This window comes from Indicator indicator, chromosome 19 (genome assembly GCF_027791375.1).
Source record: "Indicator indicator isolate 239-I01 chromosome 19, UM_Iind_1.1, whole genome shotgun sequence".
In the NCBI taxonomy this organism is placed as follows: domain Eukaryota; kingdom Metazoa; phylum Chordata; class Aves; order Piciformes; family Indicatoridae; genus Indicator; species Indicator indicator.
Genome location: NC_072028.1, coordinates 7661121 through 7672113, shown reverse-complemented (window position 1 = coordinate 7672113; position 10993 = coordinate 7661121). Strand labels below are relative to the sequence as shown.

General features: G+C 44.3%; 1 protein-coding gene across 1 annotated transcript; it reads right to left on the bottom strand.

Moving 5' to 3' along the window:
• Positions 1 to 322: 322 nt before the first annotated feature.
• On the bottom strand, positions 323 to 10771 carry LOC128973231 (uncharacterized). Its single transcript, XM_054389486.1, has 11 exons — positions 10472 to 10771; positions 8109 to 8243; positions 7268 to 7392; positions 6927 to 6995; positions 5910 to 6023; positions 5020 to 5132; positions 4673 to 4728; positions 3168 to 3220; positions 2420 to 2547; positions 1856 to 2012; positions 323 to 750 (listed from the first exon to the last, which is right to left on the bottom strand). The coding sequence occupies exons 1-11, from the start codon at positions 10769 to 10771 to the stop codon at positions 648 to 650; spliced, it is 1353 nt and encodes a 450-aa protein (XP_054245461.1). The 3' UTR covers positions 323 to 647.
• Positions 10772 to 10993: the final 222 nt, after the last annotated feature.

Genomic DNA, 10993 nt, shown 5'->3' with positions numbered 1-10993 from the left:
TGATGAGAAATTCAGAACACCTTCTAAATCAGACTACCAGACTCTTCAGACAAGGGAAAAACGTGTTTGCACCACTTATTTCATTGGCCATTAATGATATTCCTAGAGGACACCTCATTTAGATGTGCTTTCTCCCAGTTCTTCCATTTCAGCTCTCATACAGGCACAGACAAAACTATTGAATCAGCCTGGTTTCCTGTAATGGCTTTTCCCCATGTTTTAATGACTAAAACAACCACAGAGTTCAGAAAGATAGAGCTTTTATTTCAAAAACAAATCTGACAGAGCAGAGAAACTGCAAAATCAGGTTGGAGTTCCACATAGCCCAGCATCCTGGTCTTCACTGTGGGGAGCAGCTGGCAGTTGGGGAAAAATAGAAGACAGAGCATAGAATGATCCCTCCCAGTGTGCTCTCCCTGCAATCAGCTGTCCAGAGGGCTCCTTTAAATTGCCTCCAGACCACCATAGTGAGCAGCCACTAAGAGCTGCACAACTAAAATCATATCTCATTTCTCTCTAAATCCTTTAATACCCTCGACCTCCACAGCATCCTGAGTTCCACATTCAAAATGGAGCATTTTGCAGAGAATATTTTTTTTTGTGCGAGCTGCTGCTTGCTAATGCCACTGAGACAAGCTTGAGAATGCTCACGGGGGAGAGCTGTTGGTTGTAGGGTGCCAGGAAGAAAGGTCACGTCCTTTGGCTGTTGAACCAAGCTGCAAGTTTGGAACTAGCTGGGCAGCTTCATCCCTGTAAGAAGAGCAATGATGCTGATTTAGCATCCTATGGTGAGGAGGAAGAACCAGACACTCACCCTTTAATCTCTAACATGGCTTTGATTTGGAAGCAGATATGAGGTGGGAGACTACAGGAATTGTGTCAGCATTGCCAAATGAAACCTTTCTGGGGCAGATCTAGAAACACCAGGGTTGTCTGGACTTGCAGAAGATGCCTTGTTTGGGTTTTAGCTGAGGCTTTCCATGCTGGGTGATTTCCTCCCTATGCAGGTTTTGACAGTCAGTGAGGGGAGTGGAGCAGGCACCTGGCAGCAGCTACAGGCCACAGCTTTCCAGTTCAACCAGCAGGTGTTTGGCACTTTAATGGCCTATTTTAGGCACTTTAAATGCAAATGGCTTTTCAGAAGAAGCTGAGCTCTCAATCTCCTGCAAGTCATAGATGGCATTTCCTCTGACAGCCAAGAATTAATGTTTATTTTAAAAAGCAAACTGAATGTAAACAACCAAACTTGCCTTTTTCTCATGAGAGAAAAGACTCAGTAAGGAAAAGGCTCAAGAAAAAGACTGAAACAATCAAGTGGCAGGAGAAACAGGACCCCACTGTGAAGCGCACACTTTGTCAAGGCATTCTTGTACTGATTTTCTGATCTGTTCTGTGCTCTAGTCTGACACATGCTTGGGTGAGCAAACCTCAAACTGCAGAAGTTTAGTGTGCTGGTTGGGGTAAAGGTCTCATTATTTTCATAATATGACACACAGCCTAAATAAGAGGCTCCAGAATGGATCCTCCACCAACCCAAACCTATGTGGAGACCTATAGAAAATCCTACAGAAACCTACAGAACAAACAGCCAAATAAGTGCCCATGGTTTTGTGTGCAAGGATGAAGTACTTGCACAATTATTCTTTTTCAAACAATGCATACAGTGTTTGTCAATTTAATAAACACATGAAGCACTATGTATTTAATGTCTGTATGTATGTATGAATGTAATTTCTTTGTATCAAACAAAAAAAAACCCTCTGCATTTATGCTTCAACTATCTATGGAGCTGCAGCCACAAAGATCAATACAGGAGGATGGGAATTTTTTTACCTCTTGCCTGGTGTCATTTTACCTGTAATAAAATTCAGCCAAGCCCCAGCCTTGAGTCAACCCATTCAGCTGGAAATCTGCAATGCACTCGTGGAAAACACCTCTTCCAGTCAGGCCATTATACACCACAGGGCAAGCCTGCTTGTCCAGCCTTGCAGAAACTTCAAAGTACTTGCCACCTTTTGATAAGAGCAAATAAGGGAAGAATGTCTGCAACCTTCAGGAGGATTTTATCTCAAAAAAACCTCAAGAACTATTATTTTAGCGTATGGTTTCTTCTTATACTTTTCTAAAGAGCAATAGTTCTCTACAGAGCAATAGTTTTCCTGTCTGCTTTGTGAATTAACTCTTTGATCAAGTCATAGTTCCAGAGCAGCTGAATCTACCTCACAACAAACATTTTGACACCCTATACATATAGTGTTACTTAAGCCTAGAAGTAAATGTCTCAGTGTACAACCATGCATTTAACTCTCAGATATGCTCCAAGGATCACATGGAATTTCACTGACTAGCCTTTCCTCCACTAAATTAATTGCATGCCAAAAAGCTGAAGGCAGATGTAGTTGGGCCACATTTAGCTTACCAGCAGTAAAAGTCACTCCATATTCCTCCCTGATGACACCATCATCAGCCATCTCAGCCAGTGAGGCGTTGGACCACTCAATCCCAGCCTTCCTCCCATCAGGGAAAAAGACATAACCAACAGTGAGGCTGCAGGGGAAAGAAATGGAGCAGATTTAAAGTCCAACCAAAGTTCAAATGGGCCAGCACATTGACCTGCCAGAGGAGCTCAGTCCTGAGCACAGCCTTCATCCCTGGGTAGCAGCAGGAATAAAGGAAAAAGTTACATTGTGGGATATTGCAAATGATGAGTGGGGGAAGCCAAGCATGCAAGAAAGATGAAGCTTGCAGGATGGATTGTGGTGGGCAGGTGGGACAGAGAGGTCACTTGGTCCCATTTGATCACATGACCATCAACAATGGTCTTTAGGCTTCTGGATGCAGAAAGCATCAGTCAGCAAGGCAGGGCTCCTTTTGTAAGCCCCACTACATGTGGACACATCTTCTTAAACAGCTGGAAGTGCTCAATTTGTATCTCTAAATCATCTAGGCATCTGTATCAGCCAAGCAGTAATGCAATGGAAAGGAAGAGACTGAAGGTAAAAGCTGTCCTTGTGACCAGCTGCAGATGGAAAATTGGGTGGAGAGCAAGAGGGTGTGGATGGAAATTGGGCTGTACAGGTTCAAAGCAAGAATGTGCATATACACATCCTGCAGAGCAGCTTCTGCCACATCTATATTTTTAGCATAAACTTCCTTGGTTTACTTACTTAGTTGTGGTAGCTGGCATATTAATGACTGTTAAATGTGCTGCAGTCCCATCCTGTAAGAGAGCAAGAAAGAAAAAGCAGCCTGATTTGTGCAGACTCATTTCTGTGGGTCAAACACTGGCCTGACTAAGAAGACACTGGCTCTAACTCAGGCTATGCAATGTGCTATGAGTTTATACTTTTAAATCTTCTCAATAGATCTTTCATGAAAATCTGGCTGAGAGTTCAAGAATATAAACTCAACACAGTAAGGACAAAGTAAGGATATTAAGACAACAGAAAGTCCACAGCAAGAAGACAGAAGAGGAGGAGGGAAGAAACACATGCTGATATCAGCTAGCCATATTCAAAACTGATGGTCAGCCTTGTTTTGACCAGACATCTCTTCTAACCTGCATTCTCCTATACCTGAGAGCAGCACAGAGGAAAACTGTTAAATAAGAAGGAACTGGAATCTTATAGCTTTATTAATTTGTCTTCCATCCTTGAGTTTGAATCCTTTGATGCTCCACTTGGGCTGCTCTGAGCCAAATATGAGCCTACGCTGTGATGTTCTACAGGCAAAGCACTTAGGGTATGAGGACTCCAACCTTCAATTGGCAATAAATTTCAATTCCTTCTTAATAAACAGCCAGATGGCTTTTAATTAGGAGGGGGAAAGCAGCAGTCATTTTAAGCCCTGAATAACGATGAAGGGAGAGCTTACCACCTGATTACACAGATTACAGCGCAAAAGCAGAGTCTTATTAAAAGGCACACAGGCTGATGTTAAATCACAGCAGCTCCTGGATCTGCAAGGCTGTGGGATTTTCCAAGGTGTGTCTTCATGCTGGGGAAAAAGCTTTTATTCTGAACTCAGTCTTAACTCCTGTAATTCTGCCTATAACAGAGAGTTTAAATTTCTTCACGCCTGTGTTGGCAAAGGAAATGCCTTTTCAGGAGCATCTGTTCGGGTTGCATGCCAGCTTCTCAGGCCAGCATTTAGCATTTCCCCAGGCTGTGTGCTCCCAGCAGCCACAGTGCTGACTCTCCTCCAGCACAGCCACAACAGCAAAGGAGAGAATTAGAGCTCAGCACAGGCAGAAATATTTGCCGACTGCTGTCATGAAGGCTCAGGATGCCTTCAGACACCTCAGGATCTCCATTAGTGTGATGGCACTGCTTTAGCTCAGCTGAGTGCTGGGTATTTGAGGCAGCTGAGAATCTATCCTGTAAAACTGCCTACTTAAATTTATATTAAAAAGTTTAAAAAACCAAAAAACAAAAACAAAAACAGTTTCAAGTTATCAAAACAACTTTTGGTTCAACCAGTGTAGCAAAATCTCAGTTTTTACACACATGATTCTGCTTTTGAGAGCATCAATGTGTGCTAATTATGGCACCAGTTAGCACTTCTGATTGCACACTGTGGATGCCTTAGTTCTGGGTTATTTAAATCTAGCTCATAAGCTCAGAAACATCTCCATTTTCATAGTTGAGTAGCACATTGCTCTGTTAGTGCCTACTTCAAAGCGTGCCAAAAGCATGACGTAACGGTAAATCTCCGACCAGTCCCGCACACCTGCAAAAAAGAACAAAAATCACTCAACTTCAAGATCCTCATTGCTGGAAAATGTCATCTAGTAGCACCTGCTTTGACATTAACTTTGGATAAAGAAATATCCACTGACTGCTAACACAGTAAGGATGTGCATGTCCCTAAAACAGTAACGGTATTGCCTCTGAAACGTCTTAACTTCGTGCCAAGGCATAAAATTGGTTATTTTTAAAGCTAATCTTTAGGCCTTCTGTCCTACCAGTACCAGCTACAGTGAAGGCAGCCAAATGCGTGAATTATTTCTGGTGTTGTTACCATAAGAGTGGCTCCGGACACCTTTGAGGGAAAGTTCAGTTTTCTCATGATTTATCTCAATTTCTCCAACAGCCTGACCCCACTGCTCGTGCCGGAAATGTTGGTCCCTTTGTCTGCGAGAAAGCAAAGAGTCAGCAGGCAAAATCAACAAGGTAAAATCAAGGCAGCCCCAATGTCAATCTGGTAAGATTTATAACCCCAAAAAAGGGAGAGGTTTCAGAGCATCTGGCTCATGGCTATGCCAGATTTTACACATTAGCAATCATTTTTACATTTCCCAGTTACTGCTACGTGACATCTATGAGACACCTGAGAATGAAACAGCAACAAATTCCCACCCTGACAGACTGTAAAGATGCCCTTTGTCTGAGAAACTGCTGAACTAAGTCAGCAGATATCATCACCACAGACCACACACTACTGGTATACATATTTTCTGCTTCTATTATTGATTCTCATATTTTCCTCTCATGTTTTCAGCTCTCTGAAGCTTGTGTAATCATTACACATCCACTTCAGCTCTACTTCCACATGATAATATTGAGCTCTTTGCTTAGATATACTTGTATCATTGAATTAGAAATAACCTAAATCAGCTTGTTAGGAATTAAAAAAAAAATAAGAAATATTCATAACGCTCAGGGTTTCACAGACTAAAACTGTGGGCAGGTCCCTCCCACCCAGACATGTTGTGTGCCGGATCCTCCTTAGAGACTGCCAGTTCTGGTGTGGTAATGAAATCAGGAGATACCTGATAGGAGCCATATGCTTCATTAGCTCACTTCCAGCTAAACTCACCTTCTAAAATCACCTACAACAACACATGACAGACCCTGAAGAGATCTGTAGAAAAGTTACTATTAACCACAGAAGTTCATCTTGTCTCTTACTTTTTGACCCTTTGGAAGAACTCAATTGTCCATGGCTCCTGGGCAATAGCCCGTGCAAAGGTGCTGGGGTGACCGTCAACATTAAAGTTAAAGACTTCTGTGAAGTTGTCCCAACTAGGAAAAGAGGGTAAAAAATAAAAGGCACTGTTAGCTTCCAGGTCATACTAGGTCAAGTTGTGCACTTGCTACTCTAACAGTGACAACTTTTGTACTTTAACATTATTGGAAAATTCCCATTTTTGCCATTTTGAATGTGTGACTACTTGTCAAGGAAGTAAAAAAAAAGGAAACTGAGAAGAGCAGCAACAGCCCTCAAGGGTCAACAAATCCCATAGGAAGGGAAGCTGGTAGAGCAGGGCTAAGTGAAAGCATGCTGCTTTCTCTCATGTAGTCCGCTCAGAGGTGCAAATCACAGAATCACAGAGTGTTAGGGGTTGGAAGGAACCTCCAGAGATCATTGAGTCCAACCCCCCTGCCAAAACAGGATCACCTAGGGCAAGTCACACAGCAACTCATCCAGGTGGGTTTTGAAAGCCTCCACAGAAGGAGACACCACAGCCACTCTGGGCATCCTGCTCCAGTGCTCCATCACCCTCACCATAAAGAAGTGCCTCCTCGTGTTGAGATGGAACCTCCTGTGTTCTAGCTTGTACCTGTTGTTCCTTGCCCTATCACTGGGCAGCAGCAAAAAGAGACTGGCCCCTTCATCTTGACACCCACCCCTCAGATATTTATAGACATTGATAAGATCCCATCTCAGCCTTCTCTTTTCAAGACTCTACAGCTCTGGTTCTCTCAGGCTTTCTTCATAGGAGAGAATGCAGCATACCTTCAGCAATGTGGTGCTACTCTAACAGCAAATTCATGTTTTATCAGACAAATAGAGCCCACAAACAGAAAGAGAAAGGAGAGGCAAGGGTTTCATATGTTGTGCATGACCCTTGGAAAATAGTAATAAGCTTTCTAACCAGGAACTCACTGTACATGCCCCCCAAAGCAAATGTGAAGCACTCTTACTGAAAACAGAATTTAACTGGTACAAGTCGTCCTTCCTCCTCACTCCACTGCTGTCGGTAGGGTCCTTTTCTGCAAGGCAAAGGATTATAATTTTGTATCGCTCCTAAATGTCTCTTACATGTTGGGAAATGGATGCAACAGGAGACACTGGTGAAGAATCACACTCTTGTGTGCTAAGGTACATTGGCAGTGGTATCTATCACGAGCTGTATTTTCATTCCATGCAAATAAATAAACACTTGTTACCAGATAGCTTTTGGTTCAAGTTGGTTGAACAGACTTCCAGATAGAGTTCAAAAAACCTTGGTCTTGTGTATAGATAAATGAAAGTGCTGCAATACCTGAGTAATCCATCAAAGTTTATTTTCCAGCGTGTTTGGGGCTCTAAGTATTCAATAGTGAGCCCTCCTCCACTCCAGAACTCCTCAGATTCATCACTCACCATCATGTTCGGATGTTGTGGGTGCTAGAAAGACATTTCAGGGAAACATTTGCTTAATTCAATAGTGAGGATGCAATGTGGGTGAATTCCTGCTCTGATGGTCCTCTGCATGACATTTGGTTGAATTGGCTTTTCAGTTCTACCTTCTGTCTGGTTACTAGAGAAAGTTGCATCTAAGCCACCTGAATTATAACACATTATTGCTTCAGATAACACAACTGAATCGTGTGAAGGGAGGCCACTGCAAGAGCTCAGCTCCTTGCATTCACAACTGTCAAACTTACAGCCAAGCTGTTGCAGGGCTTCGGGGGTAAATTTATTTTTAGACTGAATTTGATGGAACTCTAAATTGATTTATAATTCTAGCACCTGCAAGCTCCCAAAATTCTTCAGCTGCTCTTTGAAAAATATGTCCTGTTTCCTAAAGCTGTCAACTGCTTCCATCTGAAGATGAGAAGAAAATTCTGTGCTCTGAGGGTGATGGAACCCTGGAGCAAGCTGCTCAGAGAGGTTGTGGAGACTCTTTCTCTGGAGAGATAACAAACCCCCCTAGCCCCAGCCCTGGGCAACTTGCTCTGGGTGACCCTGCTTTTTAGCAGGAGGGTTGGACTAGATCATCTCTACGGGTCTCTTCCTACAGGCAACCGTTCTGTGATTATTTTTTTGCCTGGAATTCTAACAATGGTTCAAAGTAGGAGTTAAACTCCACTCTTGATTTTCATCCTATACCCACCACTTACTTCAAACTCTCCTATTCCATCCACCCTCAGGAAGAGCCACATCTCACAGATCCCGTTGGGACGTTTTGCAAGACGAGCAATCACAAAGGTTTTGTTGGTCTCTGCAAAGCCGGTGAAATAAACTGAATCAAGAGCCTGGGGAAAGGGAAAGGGAAAGGGAAATGGACCTCAGCTCCAGCTGGAGGCAGGAAAAGAGGGGCAGAAGGTAGTAATTCTTTGTTTTCCGTATGTTTCTTCTCAGGAGTCAGATTTTGCTTTTACTTTTAATATTTAACAGCAGGCAATCAGCAAACAGCCAGAGAGTTTTGCCAGCAGCAGTGAAGCCTCATTTGTAAGAATGGACAGTCCACATGCTCAGAAAATGACTGAGACCCACAACATTTAGGCAAACAACAATCACATCATACATTGACACAAAAGCATTTTTCTTTTCCTTTTTGGTTTTGTTTTTTGGGTTTTTTTGCCATTTCCTTATCAGGAAGCAGAGAGGAAGCAGACGAGAAGCTGTTTTAGAGAGAGAATGTAATTACTGCATGATAGGCTTGGACAAGGTGAAATATTATTCCGAATTAAGATGATTAATTTGCAACAAGCAGTTCCCTTGACCAAATTTTATGAAATGTGTCCTCAAAAGGGATGTCTGTGAGGATGAAATGGAGCTACAATCATGTCTGCTTCCCTGGCTAGCTCCAAGTTGTATGTATCACAACTAATACTTAGGGGAAACAGAACTAAAATGGAACAAAAAGATAGTAAATCATAAGAAATTCAGCACTTAATCAATTAGCAGTTGGCCTGGTCTAGGTCCACTTAACACTACACATCTCAGTAACTATTAGGTACAGAAGTTCACAACTTCAAATTCAGATGTACATTTTCACGTGTTTCTGCAGAACTTGCTCACAGGGAAGTTTTATAAGCTGGGACACGGAGATCAAGATTCAGGAATGCATTTTTGGGCACAGATGAAGTTCTGCTTCTGGAAAATTATCCATCATAAAATGCCCAAAAATGTCAGATTGTTACTGTCCTTATGTGTGCAATTATGAGGGGTGGGAGGGGTTGTGGTATTGAGGGCACAGAATCTGGAAATACACTCAGAGCGATTCTGCTGGATGCCAACATAAAAATTCAGAGACATCACTTCTGGAAGTGTTTTCCAGATGTGTTTTTGTACCTCTTTCATAAGGGTGGTTCCACTGTTGCTGCCTGGAGGAAGAGAGAGGAAAGCACAGACCTCTCAATTTTGCCTCAAACCACCCTGGATGTCAGTTTGATGTGGAAGCTGGTGTCACTTTTGCCCTAGCAAATCCAGCCAAGACTGCAAAAACACTTCAAAATGCTCCAAGCAGCAGTTTAATTAGTAGAAAGGAAATGCAAGAGAAAAGAGCTTCTTTATTTAAAGGATAAGCTGAAGCCTCAATGCGCTTGTTAAATAATATGAGTTAAGAATTCCCAGAAGGCTCCAGAAAATGTTAGCAAGAGGTTGATTTTTCACATCAATTACTTAGGATCCAAAATTTCAGCTAGCATCTCGGTGAGGCAAGGAAAATCGAGGGAAATCCTGTCTCTCTGCTTCCCCTTCTCACCAAGGAACACAGGCAAGCCCACCCAAATCTCCCCGTTAGGCATGGTATTTGACAGGATGGGCCATGAACACAGGCAAGGTACAGGTTGTAGATAGAGGGTTTATTAGTTTTTAACCTGACAAATACACCTGCAAAATTAAATTCCATTCACTAAGTGTGCTAAAATAAAAGGCTCTCATGGCCCATAGTGTATCTGCCTTTTCCCATCAACATCAGCTGCTCTGATTAGCGTTAACTCTTCTCCCTGCAAGGGTCAGCCACGGTGACAGTCCCACCCTGCCCTCACTGGGATGCTTTTAAGGTGGGGAGAAGGATGTGGGTTCTGATGTTTCAAGAGTTGGGTGGTAGAGTATGTCAGGCACCCAGGATACAGGGGATGGGGTACCAGAGGGATGAAGGTCTCATGGGGATGCAGGGTTCTGGGGTGTAGGGGATACAGACAGGTGCACATTCCTGAGGGATATGCATTTTGCAGACGGAGATGGTGTGGGTTGATCGGGGTACAGGTCCAAGGGGAACAGGGGTTGTGTGAGGAACAAGGGTCCCAGGAGCTGAAGGTCCCAGGGGCTGGGTGATAGGGATACCGGGGATAGGGTCTCAGAAGATGGGATTTCCAGGGATGGGGGAGAAGATGCTGGGGATGGGGTCCCAAGGGAACAAGGGAATGCCAGGGCTGGGGGAGACAGAAGCATTATGAAGAGAGTGTCACAAAAGCGGGCGCCAGAGAAGGAGACGCCAAGCCTGGGGGTGCCGGGAAAGCGGCGGGACACTCACGTGGGGGTCGGGGCGGAGCGGCCGCGGCCGCCGAGACTCCGCGGGAACTGCGCCGGCCGCCCGCTGCCTCCAGGCGCCGTGAAAAAGCAGGAGGCAGCCAAGAGCCCAGCGCTTCAGCGGGACCCAGGAGACGGGAGCCGCCGCCCGGCGTGCCCCGAGCAGCACCAACAGCAGCACGGCGGCCAGCAGCCCCGGCATGGCGGCGCGGAGCGGGGCGCGGGGCGCGGTGCTGGGCTCTGCCTCCGGACGCCACCAAACCCCGCCTTGGGGCCGCAGTGTCCCGGAGCCGGTCGCGGTCATTTCCGTGAGGGGGCTTGTCTCGGCTGTCGAAGCGCTGATGTCACGCTGGCACGTTGCATTTATGCCTTTTATTTTATTTTATTTAAAAAAAAAAAAAAAAAAAAAAAGTTTTTCCCCGGGAAACGGTGCCGTTCTCCCGTATGGAAGCGCTCAAAGGAAAGTTCGGGCACTTCCCAGCCAAGTTTCTAGGCATTGCGCCAGGTTTAAGTGTCGTAGTGCAGG